General features: G+C 55.9%; 1 protein-coding gene across 1 annotated transcript in view; it reads left to right on the top strand.

The window, feature by feature from the left end:
- ARAP1 (ArfGAP with RhoGAP domain, ankyrin repeat and PH domain 1) overlaps positions 1-27,934 on the top strand; it is a 136,586-nt gene that overhangs the window by 67,433 nt on the left and 41,219 nt on the right. Inside the window, exons 6-14 of the mRNA XM_054015922.1 lie at positions 4,705-4,774; positions 5,703-5,823; positions 6,696-6,901; positions 11,616-11,722; positions 11,839-12,038; positions 13,316-13,401; positions 18,864-19,046; positions 22,352-22,526; positions 27,713-27,847. Of these exons, the coding sequence (XP_053871897.1) occupies positions 4,705-4,774; positions 5,703-5,823; positions 6,696-6,901; positions 11,616-11,722; positions 11,839-12,038; positions 13,316-13,401; positions 18,864-19,046; positions 22,352-22,526; positions 27,713-27,847 (1,283 nt within the window). The remainder of the gene's footprint in view (positions 1-4,704; positions 4,775-5,702; positions 5,824-6,695; positions 6,902-11,615; positions 11,723-11,838; positions 12,039-13,315; positions 13,402-18,863; positions 19,047-22,351; positions 22,527-27,712; positions 27,848-27,934) is intronic.

Here is a 27,934-nt window from a genome sequence, read left to right as displayed (position 1 = left end):
CAACAGGCTTCAGAAAAAAGCACTAGTGAAGTCACTACAATGACTTGTTTATATTGCTCTATAGACTATACACTGAAATGTAAGTACAGTGTTTATATTCCAATTGATTTATTCTATAATTATATGGCAAAAATGAGAAAATAAGCAATTGTGCAGTACTAGTGTGCTGCGACACTTCGTATTTTGATGTCTGATTTTGTAAGCAAGTAGTTTTTAAATGAGGTGAAACTTGCGGGTACGCAGGACAAATCAGACTGCTGAAAGGGGTACAGTCGTCTGGGAAGGTTGAGAGCCCCTGTTCTAAGGGACCATTCAAGGTGAAGTGGCTTGTTAACATAGGACTGCAGTCACAGGACATTGGCAGACTGTCTGTTGTGTTTGCTTGGCTGAGGGCTTATCTACACTTGAAATGCTGCAGCTGCTAGTCACAGCTGCGCTGCTGACGGGTGTAGGTAATCCACCTCCCTGAGAGGCAGTAGCTAGGTGACAGAAGAATTTTTCCATCAACCTATGGCTATCCCTATACAGGGACTTAGGTCAGCTACACCGCTCAGGGATGTAGATTTTTCACAGCTTTGAGCAATGTAGTTAAGCCGATATAATGTTTTAGTGTAGACCAGGCCCTAGTAACTAACTTGGGATGTGTGTCTTGGGACTCTGTGTGTGTGTGTGTGTGTGTGTGTGTGTGTGTGTGTGTGTGAGAGAGAGAGAGAGAGAGAGTTCCCATATTAATGATTAATCTAGCCATAGCTATTGTGAGATCAGGCCCCATGAGGTAAATATTTTACTGCCTTCACAGAGCAGTGGCAAGCCAGGAGCTACCGGGTTGATTCAGAGCATGCTCTGTCTAGCCAGTCTCCTGCTTCTGATGGTGCCAGTTGTTTCATAGGAAGGTGCAAGAAAGCCCGTAACAGACAATGCCCAGAGGGGACGGTGGGTCCTGGCTCCCTGATTCTCATGGAGCATGTGCACAGTCCCCAGCCCTGGAGCCGGTGAGAGAAGCCCTGGGGTTGCTCTAACTTGTGCCAGCTCTTCAAGGGACTGACTACAGCTGAGAATAGATTGCCAAGTCTTTTGTCCCATTCCCAACCCCAGCATGCTGCCCCACCTTGGGGCAAGACTGGGTGTGTTGTAGGGACCAGCTAGGGCTACACTGGCTCTGTGTCCATTGAGAATGTCCCTGTGTTGGGGGGAGTCTCAGCCGGCCCAGTGTGGCCGCTGTCCTGCTCCACTGCACCCCCTGAGTGACCCAAAGGGGCAAAGGAGGGTAGAGAATCTCACCCAGGCAGTGTGATTTCAGCCTGGACCCTGAAGCGAGCGGGGAGCTGTTGGAGCAGTCGGAGGACGGGGGGTGCGGGTGCTGTATGTTTCAGGGCTCGGGCCGTGGCTGTCTGCACATGCTGAAGTCTGGAGAGACTGGGGGACAGTGGTGGTTCAGGGATGATGTCAATGGAGTCAGAGCAGGGCGGTATACAGGCTCGGCTGTGTACCGGACGCACGGAGAGATCGCTGTATGTTTGGCTTTCAAGGGATGGTTGATTTATTAGCCACTCCCCTCCCCCAATAAAGCGTCTTGTTCAAAGGTCTCCTGCTGGTGGTGGAACTGTTGTGGCAACCTGTTCCTGCCCTGTCTTCCCTGAGCCCACAGAGCTTAGGCCCCTGCCCTATGGCTAGTGTCTTTTAAGGGTGGCTTATGCACCCTAATACACGTATCAATCTTCCTTTAAATTATTCCTGAGAAACTAGTGATTGCACAGTGCTGTGAGCCAGACCTGAGCTGACAGAGCCGGCTGGTGAAACTGACCAGAAAGAGACAGCAGAACTCACCAGCCGAGAATCCCTGCCCATATGGCCTGAGATACAGAGAGTGAACGAACGGCCTCGCAGGCGCAAAGCAGCCGGGCTGGCAGTCTATGGTGGGGTGAGCGGTGGGGAGAGCAGGCTTTTACAATGTACGTGTGTGGGATTATGGGGCCTGGCCTCGCCAGCTGGGAGCGACGGCACCACGTTGAGGGTGAACTTGCTGGCTGCTCCGTGCCCAGGCAGGTTCGGGAACGGGAGAGGGGAGTTCTCGTTGTCCATGTGACACTGAGGAGGCCCAGATAACTCTTGGCAGGGCTGGGCCAGTGGAAAGCACTGGCTGAGCAAAGGCAGTAAGAGGGAAATCGGGGAATGGGGAGGGATGGTGGAAACATCCCCTAGAGCAGGGATACAGTAATTCCTCACTGAACGTCGTCCCGGTTAACCGTGTTACGTTGCTGATCAATTAGGGAACATGCTCGTTTCAAGTTGCGCAATGCTCCCTTATAATGTCTTCTGGCAGCCACCTGCTTTGTCCACTGCTTGCAGGAAGAGCAGCCCGTTGGAGGTAGCTGCTGGGGGCTTGGAACCAGGGTGGACCGGCAGCCCCCCATCAGCTCCCCGCTCCCCTAAGTTCCCTGTGTGGCAGCCGCCCAGCAGGCTAGCAATTACCGGGCAATTAGCTGTCCCTCCCCCCACTGCTGTGTGCTGCTCCTGCCCTCTGCCTTGGAGCTGCTCTGGGAGCTTCCTGCGTGCTGTGTGGGAGATTGGGGGGCGCTAAGGTCAAGGTGTCCCCTTCCCCCCGCTCTTGCACCCTGCTTACCCCATCTCTATAGAGCAGGGCAGAACATGTCAGGACTCAGGACAGAGGGAGCTTGCTGGCAGCAGCTGCTGTCTCAACTTGCTGATCTACTTAAAAAGGCAATGTACGTAGAGTGGGGTCAGTGTACTTAAAGGGGCAATGCGCGTCTCTCTCTCTCTCTCACACACACAGTGTGTGTCTCTGTCTCTCTCTGCCAAGCTGTGTCTCCTCCCTCCATTCGTGCTGCTTTGTAGAGTGTGAGGCTACATTAACAACGTGTTAACTCTTGAGGGCTCAGCCAAGTGCTAGTTCATCATTTAGCAGTAAGGCATTCCCTGGGAAATATCCCACCTTCTGACTCCACCACCTCAACCAAGCTTCACGATCATCATTGCTGTGGACAGTATTAAATTGTTTGTTTAAAACTTATACTGTATATATATATATAAAATAGTCTTGTGTGTGGTGAAAAAAATTTCCCTGGAACTTAACCTCCCCCCTATTTACATTAATTCTTATGGGGAAATTGGATACGCTTAACATTGTTTTGCTTAAAGTCGCATTTTTCAAGAACAGAACTAGAACATTAAGCGAGGAGTTACTGTACTCAGAGCTCAGTGGTTCAGGAGCCAAGTTAGCGATCAGCATTCCCCAAAACAGTCCTGTGAATTCCTGGTTTCATTTACTCTCGTACATAGTCAGATTTAAACAGTATGACGGGTAATATTTAGTGCCTATATCTCTACATATTATTCTCACAGCAAGATGACTGGCCAAATATTATTTTATCAACTACAGTGGGCTTATGACATAGTAAAAGCATCCTGATTGGTTAATAACGTCGATTGGTTAATAATTCAATCACGCCGTGTTCTACTGTCATGTGCTGCAAAGAGCCACAGGAGCAGGGGCCCCGGAGCCTTTGTAGAAGTGGGGGGGGGGGGGCGGGGGGGGGGCGCAAGGCCAAAGTGGCGGAGGAATTAAAATAATTCTCAAATACCCCGCAGAGTATAGCTGTCACCTAAATAGCCAGAATACACAGTGTCGCCACATTACCGTATTGAAGGTCTAATTATAGTACGGACAGATAAAAAAAAAAAAAGACAACTTTAGTTCTCAACATTGCTGGGGGGAGGAGGAGATTTCCAGCCCATTCCCATCCCGAATGGGATCCGCAGGAGCACCCATTTCACCCCCTGCTTGGTCCGGGTCCCGGCCCCAGGGACTGCTTTGTCCGCAAGGCAGCAGCCACGTGAGGCGCTGCTCCTCCTGCAGGGGGCGCCCTCTCCTGCTGAGCCACCTCCGGCCAGCTGCCGAAGCCCCTGCAGTCAGGTTCCCTGGGGCCCTAATGCACAACGCTTCCTTAGGGCTCAACCCCTTCCTGCCCGCGCTACAGCCGGAGGGACGGGAGGCAGCTGGACTATGTTAGTGGCCAGCAGCGGCCTGGAGGCTTTAGCCACCTGGAGGCCCTGTGCGATGGGAAGGGATTGGAGCTGCTTCCAACCACAGGGGGAGAAGGGATGAGCTCTGACGGACCAGCTCATCCCTTACCCCTCCACCCGGCCGAAAGGCTGCTGCTGGCCGCATTCTGGGGAGACCCCACATGCCCCACCCACGTGTCGCCTCTATGATCATGTCTTTCCCACAGCACATATGGGAAAATGGGGGGGCACGGGTCCCTGGCACCCCCGGTTCCCTAGTGCACGGGAGACACATTCTCCTCACACGGGGGGCGCCTCCCCACCCCCGCACTGATCCACATGACGGCTGCTCTGGCCTCCTGCATACCCCTTCTCTGGGATGCCCTGCTGCTTGCGAGATACCGGCCTGCATTTAAACAGCTAGGCGGGGAGCAGGTGGGCAGGGGTCTATACTATCAAGCAGGAAAAGCATGTCTGTGTGTCTAGCCCGCCCTTCCTATGCCGTCCAGCTGGGTACGTTGCAAGTCCTTTGGGGCAGATTACCCCGGTGCGTGTTTCTCAAGCGTCCATGCTCTTACCTCCTTGAGCTTGGCTCGCTAAGGGAGCAGTCAGGAGCCCCTGCATTCCCCGCTGGCACTGCTAGCTCGCCAAGGCTAACCAGCCGTTCCCATCCCGTTACAGCTCATACATCTACCAGAAGCGCTGGGTGAAGCTAGATGCCGACTACCTCCGCTATTTTGATAGCGAAAAGGTGAGTGGGGAGGCAGGCTGGGCCAGAGGGTAGGGAGGGCGCTAGCCTGGTCCTTGAGAGCTCTGAGTTCAATGCCCCGCTTTGTCACAGACTTTCTGTGTGACCGTGAGCCAGCCACTTAGCCTTTCTGGGCCTCAGTTCTTCATCTGAGTGGCGAATACTAGCCCCGCCCTGCCAGGTGGAAGAGAAATGCATTAAAGGTTGTGCGGTGCTCAGATACTGCCATTGTGGGGCTGTGTAGGTACCTAATCTAGATTGCTTGTCTTTGAAACCTGCCACCCAGGGTGGGACTGACATGTGGTTTGGAGCTTCCCCCAGGGATGGGGACGTGCTCTTCTGGTTCGGGTTCCCCTCTGCTTTCTAGAAACCAGTACAGAGTGATAATAACTTGCATCGCACAGTTGGGCTGTGAACTAGAGCTCCCAAGCGAAGCAGCGCTAGGCCTGGTCAGAAGGTGGATGGGAGACCGCCCCCCTGCAGATCCAGGGTGATGTAAAGAGTAGTGTTGACGCTGCAGGTGGTGGCGTTCTTGTCTCTGAGTCAGCCCAGGATTGGCGCAGGGATTCTCATCTGCTTGTAGTCATGGAAGGTTCCACTTACTGCCAGAGTGGGTGTGGAATGCAGCCACCTCTGGGGTGGAAGGCAGTAGAAGTTTTTAACAGTGCACAGGAATGCGGGGCACTGCTTTAGTACAGGGAGTGGGTAAGGATACCCTGTCCAAGAGGGACTGAGGTTAACAGAAGGGGGCTGACCCCCCTGCTCAGTGACGGTGCTGGGGGGTGTCTCCGGACTATGGGTAGGGCTGATGTTGGCAGTGATGGGGCACTCAGCCTCAGATAGTGCTAGCACATGGTGTTTCCTTGGGTCTGTTACCTTCCTGCTGTGTCTCTGGGGGGGTGGTTGTGACCCGTGTGACTCTCTGCTGCAGGACACGTACTCCAAGCGCTTCATTCCGGTGACCTCAATAGCCCGCGTGGCCAGCATCGGGGACCAGAAATTCGAGGTGATCACTAACAACAGGACCTTCGCCTTCCGGGCTGAGAGCGATGGTGAGTGCAGGGAGCCCCGCAGTGTCGCTCGTGGCGCGGGTTTCTCCAGGGCTGGCACCTGTAGGATGGGGAGAAGGAAGCAGAGAATAGGGAAGCAGCTGCTCCTCTTTCTCCCGCCTGCTTTGGGGAGCTGTTCAATAACTGAACCCCCTATGCTGGTGACGGGTAAGAGATGTGGGCGCTCTCAGTCCCTCTGTTCCCTTGTATGTTGCTCAGGTTGGGGTCCCCAGGGACAGGCGCTTCCCCCCCACAGCCCTGTGGGGAGACCATTCCACAGCCTGGTGGACCCCACTGGCAGGAGAGGGTTCCCAGGAGTCAGCTGTCATTTCCCTTTACTCACTCCGGTCCCATTGCTCCTGGTTATTGCCCACTGACCCCTCTGCCCCCCACCTCAGTAATCCCTCTCCCTCCTGATGATCATACCCCGAGGATGGCACCACGCCCTCCCCACCCCTTCGCCCTCCTTTAGCTGAGCTTTGGCTCCGTCTTCTTCCAGCAAGTCACTCTCGGTCCAGACCAACATCCAAAGCAGCTAAGAGCTTTGGGGGCAGTGACCGAATTTCCCGCTCTTTCCCCCTGCTTGGCCCCCCAGAAGAGCCGGGGGGGCAGCTTCCTGCTGAGCGGCGAGGGGTGCTGGAGGGGCACTCCCTGCCCGGTGGGTCGAGACCGCTGCCTCTCTACGCGGCCAGCCCTTGCTGCTCTGCAAAGGGCCAAGCTGGAAATCCACGCTCTCGTCCCCCGGTGCCCCCGCATGTGTCCCCAGTGAGCGGGGGGGGGCCTCTGCCCAATGTGCGCACCAACTTTGGAGCTCCTCCTCGGGTCTGAGGGCAGGCCCGGCTCCCAGCTGACCCTGAGCCCCGTCTGCCCTGCAGCGGATCGTAACGAGTGGATGAGGACCCTCCAGCAGATGGTGGACGAGCGGAAGTTCAAGGGCTTGAATAGGATATCCCTGTTCCAGCCGCCCACCGGCGCCTTGGACTCGGTGGACAAGTGCGGGCTGCTGGAGCTGCGGGGCTTTAAGAACAAGCTGTACGTGGTGGTAGCTGGAGATAAGGTTTTCCTGTACAAGAACGCTGAGGTCTGTATCCGCGGAGGCTGTCTCCTTCCAGGGGTATTGAAATGCAACAGCTCAGACCCCTGCCAAGGGACGGGGGCTGGGGTCACGGCCCAACTCGAATCGCTTCTTACGCCCTTCTTTCTCCTCCCACTTCCTCCTCTTCCTTCATGCCATCCCCACTTCGCTCCTTGCCTGCTCCCGCCCTCCTCCCCTGCGTCTGCTCCCTCTGGGCCCTTTCCCTTGGTCTTTCCCTGGGGCTACCAAGAGAGTTTGTGAGCAAGGTTATTATGAGCCGTAGGAGCGGGAGCAGCTAGTGCCCGACCCTGGGTCCCCATTGTGCTGGGAGCTGCACATTCATAGGCTCGAACACTACGCGCTCGAACTGGACAAGGCAGGCAAAGCGTGCGGAACGGATGGCTCATTTTACACATGGGCAGTGGAGGCAGCGGGTAGATGAAGGGTTGTGCCCGAGGTCCCGCAGGGAGTCAGGGCAGAGCAGGAAATGAACCCGGCTCTCTGGCCCAGCCCTTTGACCCCCGTAGTCCCATCCGTCCTCCAAGAAGTGTTGGGAAGTGGGGATCAGACCAGGAGTTTAGTCCCTCAGCGCAGAGAGGTGTTGCCAGCTTTGCCTGTTACTTTGGGGTACACTCATTTATTCGGGTTACTCTTCAGGAGGGGAAGGGGGTTCTGTAATTCTATCAATGTACTGCTTGTGTCACGTGTGTTCTCATACGGAGCTCTACTTCTCCCTGCTGCAAGTCCCTCCCAATGGAGCTATCCTGCAGGACCTAGGTTCCCCAGGGCTGGGTTCTTCCAGGCCCAGAATCAGATGAACACACACATTAACAGAGCACATCTGAAAGGACTGGGTTAATCAGCACTCTCAAGCTGACCCCTAATATGTCCGTGGACTCAGCAGGCTGGGTCGAGCAGCACCTTCAAGCTGTCACCCTCATATGTCCCAGGTTCCGCACGCCCCTATCCCCACTTTCATGTTACAATTGTCTGGTAGTGACCCACTTGATGAGCAAACCCCACAGGATTTTTGGGCGCTGCAGGGATCTTTTAGGTTAGGTACGAGGAGCGTTGCTGCAGAGCGAATGAGGAAACCAAAAAACACCCGCGGAGGGGCGGGAAGCAGGGAGGGGAAGTGAGAGAGAGAGAAGCAACCAGCTTAACCATGAAAGTTATTTATTGCTGGTAATAACCATAGGGGAGCCAAACAAACAGAACTGTTATAATATTAAATCTAACTTATATTTGATCATAAAAGTCAGGTTTAGAAAACTATAACTGATCACACAAGTCAGGGTCAGAAGGCTATACCGAGAGAGAGAGAGAGAGAGCTGGATTCTCACCACTCCGTGAAGCTTGAATCCATCGGGGGTCCCTGGTGGTGGTGGTAGCTGAGGGTCCGGAGTGCTGGAGACAGGCAGAGCCCCAGAACGATCAGTCAGGAGAAGATGAAGTCCAATGGAACTGATGCAGATTTTGGATCCAGGCATCAGAACACTTTCCTGAGCATGGGTAGGGGTTTTTGTAGAGAAACAACAATGGTTCAAGGGGGATCACTAGATTTGTTTATGTGTAAACAAAGGAGATACCAAAGTTGTTTTGTTCAGGCTAGACAATGGGAGCTGATCATTCCTGGCTTTGGGTGGTGTTCCTTGGAGGGAGCTCACAATGCACTTAGGGAGCTTCACTATTTTGGATACCAATAAAGGATTTATTCCTGGAATTGGTCTGATAACTCCTGAGCTGGGTGTGTGCAGGCGTGGGCTCATTAACATCTGGAGCAGAGATCCCCCATGATGCCGTGCTTCCCTCCTTTGCTGGTCCCAGAGTTCCGTGCGGTTCTTTCCTTGGAATCTCTGTTATCCATTCTGTATGCTAATGGAGATGCCTCCTTGTCCCATCTTTGATGCAAATGAGGCTAGGGGAGTTTCCTTAAACCTGTCACCCTTCTCCCAGGGGTTTAGGTGTGTCTCCCACGGCCTTTTCATTGCTTTTTGTAAGTCTTTCTTCTGATCGGTTTTGGCTCAAGCAGAGGCTCTGGCGTGGAAAAGGTCTTTCATGAGTCAGACAGGCTAGGTACTGCGCCCTGGTTCCCCAAGAACACAGAGCTGCTAGGTAACAGAGGGGCGCAGGACCCGGGTGCGAGTTGCGCTGGAGGTGGGAGTGCGAAGCGGCCATTTGCGGTGCCCCCTGATGTGCCCTAGCCCTGCTCCCCTCCGCCCTGTCTCACCAGGAGGGGAGAGTTGTCTGCAACGTGACTTGAAGGAACTCTGCAGACTGTGGTCTCTTTAAGCCTGGCACAGACTCTTCTACAAAGACCTCGCATGCTGCTCCTGAAAGGTGGACACAGCTTCATGGCACAGACCTTCCATCTGGGTCTGTCCAGTGCAACGAGTTCCCAGGTTTTAACGTCTGTCTTAGAATCATAGGACTGGAAGGGACCTCGAGAGGTCGTCTAGTCTAGTCCCCTGCACTGAGGCAGGGCTAAGTATTATCTAGACCATCCCTGACAGGTGTTTGTCCAACCTGCTCTTAAAAATCTCCAATGACGGAGATTCCACAACCTCCCTAGGCAATTTATTCCAGTGCTTAACCACCTTGACCGTTAGGAAGTTTTTCCTAATGTCCAACCTAAACCTCCCTCGCTGCAATTTAAGCCCATTGCTTCTTGTCCTATCCTTAGCGGTTAAGAACAACAATTTTTCTCCCTCCTCCTTGTATCATCTTTTATGTACTTGAAAACTGTTATCATGTCCCCTCTCAGTCTTCTCTTCTCCAGACTAAACCACCCCAGTGTTTTCAATCTTCCCTCACAAGTCATGTTTTCTAGACCTTATATCATTTTTGTTGCTCTTCTCTGGACTTTCTCCAGTTTGCCCACATCTTTCCTGAAATGTGTTGCCCAGAACTGGACACAATACTCCAGATGAGGCCTAATCAGAGCGGAGTAGAGCGGAAGAATTCCTTCTCATGTCTTGCTCACAACATATCTGTTAATGCATCCCAGAATGATGTTTGCTTTCTTGCAACAGTGTTCTGCTATTCACTCATATTCATCTTGCGTGCTTTGAGGTTGGCCTTCAAGGTGTCTTTATATCTGAGGATGGGTCAATCCTTAGAGCACTCAGTTGGCCATAGAGCACAGCTTTCAGTATATAGGAAACCTCCATGCGGCCCACGGATCTGACCCAGCGAAGTTGAGACCCGATGAGCATACTCCGGAAGCCAGAGATTGGACATCTCTCAAGGACTTCATGCTTAGTTCTATGGCAAACACACCATTAAAAATCCTTTGTAACCTCTAATTCAAGATACAGGAAAGAAGAACAAACAGTTAAAGCATTTGAAATGCAATATATTAAGGAGCTTTTCTTTTAACCACAACATTGTTCCCTTGCCCTTGAGCTGCAAAAAGTTTCTATAAGGAAACTTCCTTGTTTGTCAGTCTTCGGAGGTGGTATCAAAGACGGTAATAGCTGTCCTTGTGGGGGGAAAGAGAGGAAGTCACCTGAGATGGGCTGGAACTGCTGGTGCTAAAGTCCTGTCCTGTTTCCTAAGGCAACACAAGAGAGACACACAAAAGGGGAGAGAAAAAGGGCAGGAAAGAGAAAATGCAGCTTCTGTCTCTGGGCCTGACTCATTTGCAACCTCACTGCTGGAAGGACGCAGGCCCAGCACATGGTCTTGGTCTTATCACCCACCTGGCAAACGCGTACCAGCATCGGGCTGTGTACAGCATTGCTTTTATCTGCCTCATTCTGGTCCCAGGCTTGCAGCTGTGTTGCAAAATACAGTCTTGGCTACGCCTAGCTCTGATCAGACAGCATTAACAAGGAGAGGGATAGGAAAGAGAAGAAATAAGGGGAGGAAGGAAGAGGACACACGGGGGGCAGAGACGGGGGGTGTTTTACAAACTCTCACATCCCAGGAGGTGTTTGCTCTCGGCCCAGTGTGGTCAGGACCTCTCTTGGGATCAGGACAGTGAAGGCGGCCCAGTGGTGCTGTGATGGATCCTGGGGTCCCAGGAGACGGTGGGAGTGGCAGCCATGATGCTAAAGCTCACTCCAGTGATCGTTGGCAGATAGCTGCTAATTTGCCCCCAGACGCCGTTTCCTTTTCAGAACCCCAGAAGGGAGTGACGGGCGGAACGGCCCATCCCCTCATTATCTCGTACACCGATTCCGCCTCGTTTCCCACACACCAACTTCGTTCCACTGATTTCCAGTCCTGCGCTGCTCTTGTTTGAGCCGTTGATTTCTGGTCCCACGCTGCTCTGGTTTGCCAGGTGTGATCGTAACCCAGTGCTTGAGTTATAGCCGGAGGCCTTTCTTGGGTGGTCTCATTGGATCCGTCTGTCTCCCTTTTGCACCTGATCCTATCGCCTTTTGTTGGTCCAGGTGATTGTGACCCTTCAGAAACTTCCATGCGCTTTGCCCCAGTTGAGCTCCCAGTTAGGTTATCTGTGCAGGCCAGTCACCACGACACGCCTCCGGGGCTCGAGGGCCCCAGCAGTGACCAGGGCACTGCCAGCACTGGGTGCGATAGGGCTGGTATTGGCACCTGCAGGCTGGGTGCCCAGGGCTGGAGTGTGTGCACTGCCCCCTTCTCACTTGGCGGCTTTGCTCCCACATGCAGAACAGCCGTAGGTGCCTCTGGAGTGACACTGTGAGTCCCGTACTATTGGTTTTTAACCCTTTCCTGGCTGTTCTTGCCCCGTCAGGATTATCGACAGGGGATCGGAATCACTTACATTGAGATGAATGTGGGGAATGTGAAGGACGTGGACAGAAGAGGATTTGATCTGACGACGCCTTACAGGATCTTCAGGTGAGGGGGGGGTCTAGGTGCCGTGCCCCACGGGTGCTGATCCCTCCCCCCGCCGTACAGCACGGGTCTCTCCCCAGCCACTCAGTTCCCCCACACGGCTCTCTGGTGTCTTTCAGCTTCTCGGCAGACTCGGACCAGGAGAAGGACGAGTGGGTGGAGGCCATGCAGCAGTCCATCGCCGAGGCCCTCTCCAACTCAGAGGTAGCAGAGAAGATCTGGTCGGTGGAGGCAAACCGGTTCTGCGCAGACTGCGGGTCGCCCAAACCCGACTGGGCCTCCGTCAACCTTTGTGTCGTCATCTGCAAGAGATGCGCAGGTACGGGCCGAGACCAGGTGGCGCGAGCCGTGGGGACGGTGGTGGGAGAGCGGCCCAGCTCCACAGCTGGGCCAGTGAGCTTAGAGCATGGTGCCTCCCTGGCTTCAGCAATGGGACTGGGCTTTGCCTCTTCCTCCAGCACCCCGGACTGGGCCGATCCTTCTCGCCCTCCTTAGGAATTGCCCAGCTAGGTCAGACTTGTGCCTGTCTCAGCCATTTTGGAGGCAGGGTCAGGAACCCCCCTAGTGGACACTTGTGGAATTGCCTCCTCCAGAGGGAGATTCTTCCTAACTCAGAAACAGGGACATCAGATTTTGGGCTGTAGTCCACGAAAGCTTATGCTCTAATAAATTTGTTAGTCTCTAAGGTGCCACAAGTACTCCTGTTCTTTTTAGGGACATCAGAGTCCTTCTGACGCAGGATCCGTGCCGGGACAGCTGCAGCCGGGTCCAGACAAGGCTGCTTATCGCCCAAGCGCACGTTCCGCTCGGGGCGGGGGCTCCAAAGTCACAGCGGGACTTCACTGAGCAACCCGCCAGCCGCAGCGGAGCCCTGAGGGGCCCTTTCAGGAGTGTCTGTCATTAAGCGTGTCCAGGCTTCTAAGTCTTGCCAGCCTAGCTGTGTTAGCTAGGAATGTGAAACCAATCACCCCCCTCACTGACACAGCTGGGCCGGCAGCTCCCCTGGTGGAGACACAGCTCTGCTGGCAGACGAGCACTTGTGTTGGCTTCAGGGAGCTGGCGGAGTGCTGCATGCGCTGCCTCTCCACTAGGGGGCTCTGCTGGCAAAGCTGTACAGGAGTAGCTTTACCAGCAGAAGCCCTGTAGTGTAGACAAGCCCTGAGCAGATGGTATTAGTCCAGTTCCCAGTGGCCAAGGCGACGGGCTGGAGGTGACCCAGCAATGCAGATCTTGTTCCCACTCTACTCGCTGTGATTCTTTGGCGGTTGTCTGCATCAGAAAACCGCCACGGGTTGGAAAAACCAGGGAGACTGAAGTGTTCTCCTGTCTCGAGCGGCACCCTCCGGGGTAAAGTGGAGGCATGAAGGAGCGGGGAGGCTTACCCGGCACTTAGCAGGATAACTTCGCCGTACCTGATACCGTTATCCCCTTCTGCAGATGGGAAAACTGAGGCAGAGAGGCTACAGCACTAACCCGGGGCCACCGAGCAGAGCCACTGCTTGGCTGCCGAATTCCTGGCTCTCAGACTCATGCTCAGACCATGAGGCCGTGCTGCTGTCCCTAATGAGACGTTTGCTTTTGTTTTCTGACCCACAGGAGAACATCGGGGGCTGGGGCCGAGCATCACCAAAGTGCGGAGCCTGAAGATGGACAGAAAGGTGTGGACGGAGGAGCTGATCGAGGTATCAGTGCAGATTCCCATTGGCTGGCTGGTGGAAAGGGGGCTCTTTTGTAGCCATCTGTGAAATCCAGCCCTTATTTGATACTCAGACGCTTGCGGGGCCTGTGGCAAACGGTACAGAGCCAGACTGGCTGGGTACCTGCTTCTGGGAAGTTCGAAACTGCCAGTCGAACCCAGGCGGGCTGATTCTGAGCTCCCGTACCCCTTGGCATCTGTATTCCCTGACGGACGCTGCTGTGACGTAGAATCCCCAGCTTTGCTTCTGTAGCTTCCACCCTCTGGAAACATTCCCTATTGCTCCCACGGGTCTGGAAATAAACCTGCCCCGATGCCTTCGTTCAGGGGCGAGCGAGCCCGTGTCTGGGGCCGGGAGCCCGAATGCGCCTGGCTGCAGACAGCCGAGCTGGCGGATCAGTCGCTGCCGAGGAGCTCGGGAGCGGGGCAAAGGGACATAAGGAGTTAATAGCGCCCTGCACAGCTTTGTTTTGAAGGAGGAGAGGCCGAGCTGTCGGAGTCAGAAACAGCTGCACTGAGAGCAGTGGGAAAGGCGCTGATCCGGGCGCGGTGACGGCATCTGGAGTAACCGGAGCCCGGAGGGCGGGGGAGGCTGTGTTTTGTTCCTGCAGAAATACCGAGGATATGTTTTCAAGCAGCAAAGCCGGCTCAGGAGGGGACGAGTGGGCGAAAGAGGCCTTCCCCTCTCAGGGGCTGGTTCGGAATGGCTGGGGCTGGCCAGTGTCTCAGGCTACGTCTCCACTGGATCAGAGGTGTGACGGCTGCCTGCGTGGACGTTCCCGAGCTAGCTTTACTGGAGCTTGGGGCACAAGCGGTGAAGCCGTGGCAGTGCGGGCTAGCCGTTGGACGTCATGTGCCCAGGGTCCCCTGTGCTGCCGCTGCCGCTTCACTGCTGTTGGTATCTGCTAGCGCGGGTGTGTGTTCGCATGTCGCTGTCACACCTCTCACTGCGGTGGAGACAGACCCTTAGCGCTGTCACTGCCCCGTGTGGCTGCCTGAGCTCTTGGCCTGCGGTAAGTTTTATGCTGCGCCCATCACCAAGCTCTTTGGCGGCCAGTGTGGAATAGATTGCTGGCTCTCAGACGGGCTCCTGGTGATCAGAGTAGGACAGGATTCTTGCCAGGAAGGAGTCTTGTTGTTCCCTGCCTCCTCGCACCCGCTCCCTGGATGTGGGCACCTCTCATAATCAGCCTCTACTTACAGTTCCCCGCCCAACTACTGGGGAACTGCTCCCACAGAGCCAGGCTTGGGTGGGACTGCAGGGAGCAAGTTTCTTCATGTGCGAAGAGCGAATGGGGGCTGCCGTCTCGAGCAGCGCTGATTGTGGATCAAGAGTGCAGCGCAAGTAGGAAGGACAAAACTGCAGGAGAGAGCGCAGTGTGCGTATGCATCTCCTCTGACAATCTGCACAGAGCGGGACACAACATGGCTGCCTCTCGCTCTGGGCAGGCAGCCGTGTGCATGGTGAGTTCAGGAAGGGATTCCTGCACCCCCCTTGAATCATATTCAGGCCACCCGTCGTTGTGTTCCCTGCAAACCCTAGACTCAGAGACTTTAAGGCCAGAAAGACCCATCGTGATCATCTAGTCTGACCCTCTGCACATCGCAGGCCACAGAACCTCACCTATCCCACCTGCAATAGACCCAGAGCCTCTGGCGAGTTACTGACATCCTCCAACCCTCTCCGCACACCAGAAAGGATCGTACACATCCAGCACATGGATCTGGCGGTGGGGTCTGACCGTGCACTCAAAACAGGCGGGAGCGTGGAGGGAGCTGGCAGGGGGATGCAGACACCGGTCGATACCTAACGCCTGGATGCTCTCAATAAACATTCCCTGACACGAACAGAGCCTGCGCTGCATTCTGAGAGCGCCGGCACCCAAGACGCCCCCGGCTGCCTCTTGCATCGCCACCTGACCTGGTACAGGGGCCATTTCGCTTCCCCATCCACCCCCCTACCACAGTGACCTTGGCCCGCCGAGGGGGTGACGTCTGAATGTGTTGCAGGGGGCTGCCCATTTGGGAGGGAGGGCCTGGCTCTGCGAAGCCCTGCATAGCTTGGGCCCTGGCTGTCTGCGAGAGCGCCCTACGGTCAGCCAGCATGCCTGCGCCAACAGCCTCGGATCGAGGTGCTGGGAAAGGTCGTGCGTCTCCTCCCGTCCTCCCAGTCGCTGCACCTGTGACCTGGCAGGGTGTTCTCCACCCGGGGATCCTGCCTCCGCCTGATACAGCTGCCATCTCTTGACATTTGGACCTCGCTTCTGCTCGGTGGGAGGTAGGTCACTGGCTGCACAGGCCTCAGCATGGCTCTGCCTCCATCACACACCACAGAGACCCCTCTTTGGCTGTTTGGAGGCGAAACCAGACAGTCGTCGGCCTGCCTGAGTCATCCCCAGCAGGAGCCCAGCGCTCCCAGCTCCAGGCAGGCTGCGCCTCCTCGCCATCCAGTCAGACCTGGGGCCCCGCGCCAAGGAGCAGCCTTCCCCGCCCTTCTCCAGGACAATGGGATCTGGAAGCAAAGCGCGGCATGCTGGGAGATTCATCTGCTACCAGGGTGGCCAAAGCTGCTTGCAGCTCGGCCCGTGTCCACCCGGAGCCTGGCTGTGTCCGGCCTCTGCGTTCCAGACACCTCTCCCCTGCCCCAGAGTCAGCTCCAGCCTGCGCCTGCTTCCCACGGCCACATCCTGAAAGTGCTTCCAGCTGCTCTCCCTAGCTGTGGGCGGCAGGTTTCTGCTCTCCCCGCTCTAAGGCTACGTTAACCCCCAATGGTCCCCGCCATGTGACATGCAGAGAAACCGGCTGACAGCAAAATGGGGATGTTCCCCCTGTAGATCTCACCCCCCTCCGTACTTCCCCAGCTCCCTCTCCCCCCCAGAGAGAGACCAGGACCACTCCACCACTGTCAGTTCCTTCTTATACCTTCTCCTCAGCTTCTAGTCCCTTCCCTCTCCCCGCTCTGATACTTGCTCTCGCCTTGTGAAGTGTTTAGCTGGGGTGATGATGGCGTTTTCTGTGCACTGCCCCTTTGAATTACAAAGGGCTCTGTTCACTGCGGAGTCAGGCAGCCATTTTGTGTCCAGGACAGTGCAGACAGTCAGACACACCCACGCTGCACTCTCTACTGAAATCTGCATTGTTGTTCTTCCTTATGTTCTCCAACAGTAAAAGCAGTGCCCTTGGCCTGCACTCAGGAGCAACCCTACAATAACAAACCAGTATTTGAAGCCCTGTGCTTGTGAACGACCCTACAATAACAAACCAGCAGGTACAGGCCAGCACTTAGTTGCAACCTGACAATAACAAACCAATGCGTGTGACCTGGAACTCAAGAGCAACCCTCTAATAACAAACCAGCTCGTGCAGCCCAGTACTTGTGAGCGACCCTACAATAACAAACCAGCATGTGCAGCCCAGCTCTTGCGAGCGACCCTACAATAACAAACCAGCATGTGCAGCCCAGCTCTTGTGAGCGACCCTACAATAACAAACCAGCATGTGCAGCCCAGCTCTTGTGAGCGACCCTACAATAACAAACCAGCATGTGCAGCCCAGCTCTTGCGAGCGACCCTACAATAACAAACCAGCATGTGCAGCCCAACACTTGTGAGCGACCCTACAATAACAAACCAGCACGTGCAGCCCGGCACTTGTGAGCGACCCTACAATAACAAACCAGCATGTGCAGCCCAGTACTTGTGAGCGACCCTACAATAACAAACCAGCATGTGCAGCCCAGCTCTTGCGAGCGACCCTACAATAACAAACCAGCATGTGCAGCCCAACACTTGTGAGCGACCCTACAATAACAAACTAGCACGTGCAGCCCAACACTTGCGAGCGACTCTACAATAACAACCCAGCACGTGCAGCCCAGCACTTGTGAGCGACCCTACAATAACAAACCAGCATGTGCAGCCCAGCTCTTGTGAGCGACCCTACAATAACAAACCAGCATGTGCAGCCCAGCTCTTGCGAGCGACCCTACAATAACAAACCAGCATGTGCAGCCCAACACTTGTGAGCGACCCTACAATAACAAACCAGCACGTGCAGCCCGGCACTTGTGAGCGACCCTACAATAACAAACCAGCATGTGCAGCCCAGCTCTTGTGAGCGACCCTACAATAACAAACCAGCATGTGCAGCCCAGTACTTGTGAGCGACCCTACAATAACAAACCAGCATGTGCAGCCCAGCTCTTGCGAGCGACCCTACAATAACAAACCAGCATGTGCAGCCCAACACTTGTGAGCGACCCTACAATAACAAACTAGCACGTGCAGCCCAACACTTGCGAGCGACCCTACAATAACAAACCAGCATGTGCAGCCCAGCTCTTGTGAGCGACCCTACAATAACAAACCAGCATGTGCAGCCCAGCTCTTGCGAGCAACCCCACAATAACAAACCAGCATGTGCAGCCCAGCACTTGTGAGCGACCCTACAATAACAAACCAGCATGTGCAGCCCAGCACTTGCGAGTGACCCTACAATAACAAACCAGTGCAGGAGGACGAACATCAATAAGGAAATGTGTGACTCTCAAAGTGCAGGGGCTGCTCCGGGTGAAAATGAGGAGCAATCGCTTTAAAACGTCAGCATGAGCCGACAAGCCTCCGTGCGGCTCCACAGATGTTATTCTGCGGCAGGAAAGGGGGCAGGGGATTGACTGCCCTGCCAGACCATAGGCTTAGAGGCTGAGCAGTGTTCTCTGGACTGGGGTCCATAGGAGAGGTGTTTTTGGGCCAGCCAAGGTCCTCAGGGTGTGTTCTGTGGGGAACAATCCCAGACTGGCTGAGGGGGTGGAGGAGATGAACGAACAGGCCGACAGTTAGCTGGTCTCTGTGTCTGTCTGCAGACATCACGCAATGGGCGATTTCACATGTGAACAGCAAACAGGGCTCCCACGTCCGTGCCGGGACATTCAGTTACCAGCTCTCTCTCCCCCACCCCCAGTTCTTAAACTGCTGCCCCTCACCGTGGTATCTGATCTCCGATTCATAGGTTGGTACACCACAGAGCCAGAAGGGACCGCTGAGATCACGTAGTTTGATCTCCTGTTGAATACAGGCCGTAGGACTTCCTGGGATTCATTTGCTTGTCTGTCCGTCTGTCTCTTTGTTCCATTCGCACCAGGCCCCTAGCCCAACCTTCCCCACTCAGCCCACCCCTTGGGAAAAGCCTCACTAACACACGGGCTTTGCACGTGCCCTGCGGGTGAGCCCGTTTGGCCTGTTGGACTGAGCGCTAGTGACAGGCAGGTTGGCGCTGTTCTCCCCCTTTGACCACACCCAGAGCTGCGCTAGGCGCCGGCCCCACACGGTTTGTCTCGCGTCCAGCGGAGATCCATGTGGGATGCGGGAAGGGCAATGGGGAGGCGGTGGCATTGGCACAGAGGTGCCAGCCTGTGCCGCTCACTCTGCCGTCACTGTTTTGTATCCCCAGCTGTTCTGCCAGGTTGGGAACTGCGTGGCGAACCAGTTCTGGGCAGCCAACGTGCCCCCCAGCGAGGCCATCCACGTGGCGAGCGGGAGCCAGGAGCGGAGACGCTTCCTCATAGCCAAGTACAAGGAGGGCAAGTATCGGCGCTACCACCCACTCTTCGGGAACCAGGAGGAGCTCAACAAGGTTGGTGCCTAGTGGTCTCGAGATCACATTCAGGAGAAGGGCTATTCTGCGGGCCTCTGTCCCGGCAAGGGGTCTCCATCACCTGGAGACAGTGAGCGGGCGGAGCCTTCTCTACCCAGGGCCTGCGTGCTAAAGAGCCTCCTTCAACGCTGGATTTTCCTCCTCGCCTTCCGCAGAGGCAGCACGGCCTAGTGTGAGGGGCTCAGGTCTGGGAGCTGGGAACTCCGAAGGGTGGTTCTGCCTGACTCGCTCTGGGAGCTTTGCCCAGCTGCCAAAGCCCAAATGTTCACAAATGGGCCACCGATGGTGACACTGATTTTCGGAGGGGCCAGGTACCCACAGCTCCAGTCGATAGCACTAGGAGCTGTGGGAGCCCAGGCAGTGGCCCGAGTGGTGATCCTCGCGTCTGATCTCCTCTGTCCCTAAAATCTATGAATCTATGAAATCAGCTCCAAGGTCTTGCAGGTTGATCACGCAAAAGAGGCTGCCTGGCTCCCTGCTTCAGTTTCCCCCATCTGTGAAATGGGCATGCTCCTGTCTGACCGACAAGTGCTCAGTGTTATTGTCTGTGATGTGTGTGTTGTATATAGGGAAGGTGTGATGCACGGGGGGGTGGCTCAGGTCGGGCTCTGTGGAGTGGTCAGGTAGTTTGCCTGGTGCGTGGTTAAATGTTGGTTTTCAATAAATAGATGTTAAACTGACACCTAGGCTGCTCTTAGCCTGAAGATCCCAGGTCTCGACCTGGGAGGCTAATCCAATTGTTCTGGCCAAATTCCAGTTAAGAAATAACATTCTGTCTCCCTGAAATTCCCTCTGCAGTGTCTCAGGTATGGGTGTAACGTGTCATGAAATGTTGCTGTGTGCTGTTCAGTAGCTGCTGCGTGCCACCCCAGAGGTGACTGCATCACTCTGCAGATGGGGGCCCGCTTAGTGCTGAGATCCCAGGTCCTCCCCGGGCTGTGGCCGGTTGGGAGGGATATGGTTGGGGTTTTGCTTTTCCTTGGCGCTGGAAAAAAAGGAGAAGGCACAAGCTAAAAATAATCCGCTCGGCAAATCCAGCAGGATACCGCGGGAGGAGCTGGGTGGATGGAGTGATCAGAACATCGGGGTCCGGAGTCTTGGCTCGGCCCCCCCCCTTCAGACCTCTGAAGTAGAAAGTACTGCCTGTCCTCTGGCGTCATCCCCAGCCCATCATCTGGGCAGGGATGGTGTCTCTAGCCTCTGCTTGCCAGGGGCTGGGAATGGGCAACAGGGGTGGTTGATGATTCCCTGTTCTGTTCATTCCCTCTGGGGGAACCTGGCATTGGCCACTGTCGGAAGACAGGACACTGGGCTAGCTGGACCTTGGTCTGACCCAGTCTGGCCACTCTTACGTTCTCATGTCACCCAGGCCCGTTCTCCCTGAGCATAATGCTGCATTTGTTTTCTTCCCATGATCCTATCCACGGGGCCAGCGTCTCCCCTCGCAATGCTGGGGATAGGCCATGCCTGAGGATCCCGGCTCCTCCAGGTCAGCCATCCACTCCTATGCCCCATCAGCCCCCGCCCGCTTTACCTCGGGTCCTGTTTATTCATGCCCCACACGCAGTCCGCTGGCAAGGCTGATCTCACTGCTGCTGCAGGGATGCTCTAGCAGTATTTGCCCCAGGTGCGTATTGGCCTTGGCTGCAGCCTGTAGGGAGAGAGGCTGATAACCAAATGTCAAGACCATCCAGGGTCCTGGCAGCTTCATTCTTCTCTTAGCCCAGTCCAAAGGTCTGAACAGGACAGATTGAAACTTGCAGCTGGCCTAGATCCCCTCCTCCCTGAGGGCTAGTGGCTCAGGCCTGAAAAGAGCTGGTCTTGACTGAACAACAACTCGAGGGCTGGGTCTCCCGCAGGCATCTTTGCCACAATCAGTGTGTGTGTGCGGCTAGGAACCGCATGGGGACCCTGGTCTATTCCAGGTGTCGGCAGTCCCTGAACACCAAATGGCTTTCGAGCCCACAGCTCATTATAAGCTCCTCTTGCAAAGCTGGCCGAGGTTATAAGCGTTGCAAGGCAGGGGGCAGGAGTGGTCGGCCCAAGTGTAATACCCTTTACCCCCCGCCATGGATGACCAGCGGGTTTTGAACTAGGGCACTTCAGCGCTGAAGCAGGCTTGAGCCAAAGGAGTAGCTCCTCTAGCTGTAGTAGGCTGTTATCCTCTATTGGCTCAATCACTAGGGGGCAATATGATTCACACATTGTGCTGCCTAATTGTGTTGCTTAATTCCTGTTATTGGCCACTCACACCAAGTGAGTGAAGTCTACTGGGACTCAAAATCACTGCTTCGGAAGAGCCCGGACCTCTGCCGCTGGAGCAAGAGGAATTACTTCTTTGGCCGGTAGCGGTAGTAAGCAGTTATCCTCTAAAGAACCAGCCACCAGAGGGGGATGCACTGTTACCCTGGGGGCCCCCAAATGACCTTCCAAAACACTGCAGCATAGCAGACCAACCCCTGTGATATTGTTCTAAAGGAATTCTTTCAGGGCAGGCTATTTCCCAAGGGCTCCATCAGGGAACTGAAATCTTTTAAATGAGCAAATTTCAGAGAGCTATGTTGAGCGTCCCTTTAAGAGACACCTTGAAGCCCTCACTGGTAACTGCTGGTGACAGACATGGCACCAAGCGGGAAAGCTGAATTTTTCCATGCTCCAGGCAAAGTTGGGGGGACGGTGGGAGGAGCCTAATTAACTTTTGAACTCTTTCTTTTTTCCTTTTGCTTCACACCCGTGGTGAGGATTATATGGGAGCAGCGACTGGGCTGGAGAACAACAGAAACCAGGCTGGCCGTATCAGATTGCAAGCCGCTTTCCCTCCTGGGCTTTGTATTTGTGTTTGCTTAGAAAGTCCAGTCCCCGCCCTAAGCCTCTCTTGGCTGGCTGGGAGTCGGAGAGGCGCTCTGGAATTCCACATGTGGGCTTGCTTGTTTTCTCCCTATACAGAGGCCATCCCACCCTCTCGCTGTATGACTTCACCCAGGGCTCCGTAAAGGAGGGATTAAAACCAAAGCTGCTCCAAACTTTCTCCCCCAGTTCAAGCCCCTTTCCCTTCCCCAGCCGGCCTGGAAGCCAGCTCCCAGCTGCAGCAATCAGCACCCCTGGCCTGCGGCGCTTTCTGCCTCTGTTGATATTTTGTTTCCAGCCTGTTCTGCTGAGCTCAGCTCGGAGCCCTCCCACCCTGGGTTTTAGCTGGTGAGGGGGCTTTGGCATTCTCTGCTGATGCTCTGCCGTGTCTCCAGCGGCGACTGGACTCATCCGTTGCCTCCCTTGCCCTCTTGCAGGCCCTGTGCGCTACGGTGACGACCAGCGACTTGGCTGAAACTCAGTCCTTGGTGTTCTGCGGGGCGGAGGTGAGCTGCTTCTCCGGGGACCCCGACTTCCCGAACCCCATCGCCTTAGCTGAGCAGGCTGGACAGAAGCTGCAGATGGAATTCCTGCTTCATAACAAAAGCTCAGGTAAGAGGAGCAGGTGGGACCGGGCAGAGCCCCCAAGCCGGGGCTGTGAGCGGGATGGAGGTCTGGGAATGCTGCGGGTGGGCTGGGCTAGTGGTTAGAGCATCAGCCGCGGGCTCTGTTCTCTGCTCCGCTACTGACTGGTTCAAGGTCACACACCAAGTCACTTGCGTTGTTTCTCCCACCGGTGAAATAGGGCTGGGGGTGCTCACCTACCTCGCTAATGAGGCTTGGTTTGCAGCATGTGCCAAGTGCTTTGAGATCCTCCGTGCCACGGAGGAGGGGCCGAGTGTGGAGAGCAAAGTTGCAAGAACGCTTAAGAGATCCTACGTGAGTTTGAAGCATTAGCTCGGAGCCTGCTAGGTCCCTGGCCGAGCTATTTGAAACTGGGCGGTGTCGGTTCACTTGAGCCAGGGCTTTGGTTCTGTGGGTCCCATGTGAACCCAGAACTGCGCTCGCCCCGTCCTTGGGCCTGCTCTGAACTCTTCCCTGCCTCCTCTTGGGCTGACTCAGAGCTGAACCTCTTGGCCCCACGGTGGCTCAGGTTTCAGCCCCAAAGGACCAACTTTTGGCACAAACACAGAGTCTTTGGCGTGTAGCTGAAATCAGGCGAGCTCTGGTCAGGCTTCCAGGAAAGTTTCCCCCACCATTCTGGAGAAAGTGTCAGACTCAGAGGTGTAATGAGCACAGGGAGCGGGTATGAGTGAGGAGGGAGCTGGTATGGGTGTACGTTGGCGTCAGCTGTAACACACATTTAAAACTGTGTTTCAAAAGCCCTTCTTACCCAGAAAAAACGCAGCGAACAGCCCACCCCAAAGGCACCAGGAGCGGTGGCTTCTCTCCCACCGTTCTCATGGGCTGGTTGGAATCTGCCTGGAGCATCTTTCCGTGCTGTCCTAGCATGCCTCAGCAATCTAGGGCAGCGTCCGATGGGAGGGAGCCCCGTGGAGCCGGATCCTGCAGTCCCTCCCCTGGGGGTCTGAAAAGCGATGTTCTCTCCCCTGCTTGGCCCCTGCGCTCCATCAGTATGAGATGAGAAGGCGTCAGGCTGGACTCGGCTCTTCGCTGCAGCGGCGTAAATCAGGCGTGACTCTGCTGAAGTGGGAAGGAAGGGCAGGTTGGGTGGTGGTAGGAGCGGCCTGGTTGCACTCCGCCTGTTCTCAGTCACATGGTCACCGGGAGACCCAGTGTGGAGCTCCACCCTCCAGCCCATGGCTGGGACCTCTCTGGATGCCAGGACCCCCAGCGTCTGCTCCCGTGAAGGGCAATGCAAAGCTCCCACCGACTGCCATGGCCCGGGATAAACACACCCGCCGTGCTGGTCAGGGCCGGCTCCAGGGTTTTGGCTGCCCCAAGCAGCCAAAAAAAAAGCCGTGATCGTGATCGCGATCTGCGGCGGCAATTCGGCGGGAGGTCTTTCGCTCCCAGGCGGAGTGAGGGACCGTCCGCCAAATACCTGGACGTGCCGCCCCTCTCCGGAGCGGCCGCCCCTAGCACCCGCTTGACAAGCTGTTGCCTGGAGCCGGCCCTGGTGCTGGTTCTGACAGACTGCTCTCGCCGTGCATTCAGCACAGCAGGGTGATGGCGCGCCGGCAGCAAAGGCTCGTCTGTCTGTCAGGTGACCACACAGTAAGGCAATAGACCCAGGTGTTTCCAGGCGCTCGGGCAGATGGCTGGGGGAAGCGTGACCCGTCAGCTGCCCGGTATTCACCAAAGCGATGCTCTGCTCTAGACTGTTCCACATTTCCAGTGAGGGTTTCCGCCCCCGTCAGTCATTTGCTGGGGTCTGACCTGTGTGGCGCTGAGCACCCGAGCTCCCAGCTGACTTCTTGCTCAGCGTGGCTCATTGCTTTGCAGCATTTGACCCTTCATGAGCGTGTCAAGCCACATACGCGCAGATCCTGGCTTCCAGGGGAAGATCGACTGTGTGCATTCAATAGAATCCCTCCCCACCCTGCATCGCCACAGCCATTTCCCCACCGTCCGCGGCCCTGCAGCACTCGATGTTAGATCTCGGCACGCTAGCGCTAGGGCAGAACAAAGTCTGCAAACAAGCCCAGGTTTTGGTTCGCTTCCGGCCCATCTCTCACCTGCAGCTCTGGTTCCATAGGACAAAAACCTCAAGGCAGTCAAAGGGCGTCTCATTCTAAAGGCTTATTCCTGGTTCTGTTATATCCCTGGAAAACTCCCATCGACTCGGGTAGGGACCCGGACGTTGCAGAGGGAAAGAAGGAGAGGAAATGTCCATCATCAGGGATACAACGCCTGGGAGCACAGTGTGGGCCAATCGATCTCTGCTGTTGATCTCTAGTCTAATCTATAGACTGCTCGCTCATGACCGTAATGTCTGGGTGACCTATAAACCTCTTGCAGTTGTTGGATTTAGGGGGGTGGGGAGTGGAGAGGGGGAGAAATCTGGCCCAGCAAGTTTAGAAACGTCAGCACAAAAGTAAATCCAGCCGGTGGGAGGCCTCTCCAGCTTGTGCACGATGAATCAGAGACATCTGAGAGCTCTTAGGTCAACTAGTCCCTCTCCTGGGGCCATCCCGGGCTTGCTTCTTGCTGTTTGCCTGCACTCCAGTGCGCTGAGGTACGTTTCTGGCAAGGACCTAAGGGCCCTGTCTATGAGGGATGGGCAAATCAGGCTGGAGAATGTGCAGTCCAGGCTCACAACTCGCACAGAGCAAGAGCCCGAACGTTCATGTCTCCCCCGTCGATCATTTGTACTGCTGGGTTCCCAGGGAGGCCAGAAACGTAAGGGCTGAAATACCACAGGAGGGGCTGTTCTCCGGGTATTTTCAGCCAGACCAGAAAGAGAGAGAAGCAGAGAGCTCTCGAGAACGCTGCTGTGCCCAGATTGCCAGCTGGCAAAGTCAAAGGATTCAGATAAGCATCTCTGCTGTAAACAATCCTGGGCAGGGACCTCGCTTCTACACCACCCTATCCAGCCCCCTGCTCCCTGTGGAACAGCAGTAACCCCAGGGTTTGCACCTCTCCACCCCAGATCTCTGAGCACTGCACCCAGGGGCCTGAGTATTGCCACCGCGGGGGAAACTGAGCCCCAGAGCCGTGACGCGTCCATGGCAGCGCTGGGAATAGAACCGAGATCAGCTTTTAAAGCAGGCCTGTCCTTTGGCCACCTGCAGGCCAGGACCTCATCTTCCGCTGTGGTTCGTAAAGCCCCGAGCACTCCATCGGCGCTGAAGAAATACTTGTTAGAGAGAACGACCTTCTGTCCTGATTCTTGAGCACCTTCCCTGTGAGGAGCTCAGCGCGCTCCACTGACGTGGGTGATTTCAGCTTGAATGGTGTCTCTGTGAGGAAAGGAAAGAACATCGTCTCTGTTTTACAGATGGGGAAACTGAGGCCCAGAGTGGTGACGTGACTAACGCAAGGTGTCTGTGGCGGAGCCAGGAATAGAGCCCAGCTCCCCTGAGCCCCAAGACCATCCTAGGAGAGTCTTTTTTTCCCCTCCCCTGGAAGGTTAGCAGTGAATTCAGCACTAGTGCCATGCCCCCAGGCTGGAGTCCCAGGGTGTGAGGATGTGGCTTTTGTCTCCCCACTGGCCTGGCTGTTGGTTTATGTTAGATAAACCAGGCCCTCTCTGTGTCCGGTTTGCGTAGCTCAGGAATCCCTTCCTCTGACTTGCTGGTCACGAAGCAGCACAACAGAGCTGTCAGCTCGGCGAGACGAGCTCCGGCTGATTGCGCCGGCTCCTTCCGTTTAACAGAGCGACGACAAGGGACTGTAACAACAGCGTCTCCTCAGCCAGTCCCAGGGCTATTGTTGTGGGGCTCTATGACAGCCTGGTGATGAGCCAGTTCCGATGCCCTGCCGCAATCCTCACACATCCGCCTGCCCCTGCGATTGCCCTGAATGTGCCCTGCCACACTGGCACCATCCCAGCTCCCCAAGCAGACCACCAGGCCTGCCTCCAGGGCTCACGCGCCCAAGGAGGGGACCTCTATGCCAGGATCTCTTCTCCGGGCCCAAGCAGCAGAGTAGGAGATGTACCACTGCAGTGGTGCTGCCTGGGGCTGTTAATTTACTGCCCCCTTGTACCTGGACATGAACCGTTCCCTACGTTCAATCTAGCAGGATTTAAAGAGCAGCGGGGCGACGCTCCGCTGGAGGGCAGCTCAGCTCGGGACGAGGGGCGCAGGAAGTGCCCTGTGTACACCTTGGGAGGTGGCAGCAGGAGGGGACGGGGCACTGAGCGGTAGGTGGTGAGAGGGCAGCCGGAGGAACTGTGAGGTGGCACAAAGCCCAGAGCTCCCAGGAGAGGCCTGTGTCGGCCGTTGCTAAGAGCACCAGCTGCAGCACGCAGGGCAGTCGAACACTCGGCATAACGTGCAGATGCTGCTCCCCACAGAGCACCTGGTCTCCTACCCCCTTTACCCTGCACAGCACGTCGCGTCTGCGCTTCCTGTCAGCCCGCAGGGGAGGCAGGAGGGCCATCTCGCCGATAGCTAGCTCGACATCGCAAAGCTAGGGCTGTAGCCCAGAGCTCCCCTTCGGCTGCCCTGCTGGGATAACCCATTGCTGCTCAGCCCCTCTGCTTCTTTCTGGGGTGCTGGCGTATTGGGACGTAAGAGGGGGCAGGGGGCAGCCTAGGCAGACGATGCTGTGGGGGTGACTGAGGTCTTCTGTTCGTTGGCAGGTGAGGGGTTAACACGTCTCACTCAGGCAGGCCGGGCCGCTCAGAGGGCTAGGGGTGGGATACGGTGTCTGAGCTCTGTCCCCCCGAGGGCTATAGGGTCTGAAAGCTGACAGGCTGCTGGCTCTTGGGTTTCAACCCAGCTCCGAGGGTGCACGTAACAGCTGTTTGTGGTCTCAGCAGAGAGGCCAAGGGTTAACTGAGCCCCGGAGAACGAACCCCTCCGGGCCAGATCGAATCCTGCAGGCAGCACCAGGCACCATGACAGCTAGCACCAGGCCTGCTCTAAGAGTGGTCTCTGGGGCTGCCCAGGGGTACTATAGAAAAGCAGCAGAACGCAGCTTCTAACCTGTGGCCGGATGGCTGTTATCATAGGAAGCTGGTCGGTTGCCCTGACCCCTCAGGGTTGCTGTTTGCCCTGGGCTGCCAATGCCAGGGTGGCTCTTGGCTCCCAGCCAGCGAGAGTTCAAATCCCTCGTCCGCTGGGCACGGCCCGCACCCACTGGGCCTTTAATGCCATTTGTGACTGCAGAGATCCCGCGGGTGGAAGCGGGGAACAGCGAGGAGAAGCAGTACTCGGTGATCCTGCCATCCGTCACTCACAACGGCTTCCTCTACAAGACGCCCTCCATGGCCAAGCTGGTGCATGAACGGAAATCCCGGGAAGGTAGGGGCTCCCGGGGTTACCTGCCGGGGAGAGGAGAGGGGCAGGGTTGAGGCGGCATCGTGCGGCGTGTTGCAGCACAGGACCCGC

The sequence above is a fragment of the Malaclemys terrapin genome, chromosome 1 (assembly GCF_027887155.1).
Source record: "Malaclemys terrapin pileata isolate rMalTer1 chromosome 1, rMalTer1.hap1, whole genome shotgun sequence".
In the NCBI taxonomy this organism is placed as follows: Eukaryota; Metazoa; Chordata; order Testudines; family Emydidae; genus Malaclemys; species Malaclemys terrapin.
This window is presented reverse-complemented; position numbering and strand designations above follow the sequence as displayed.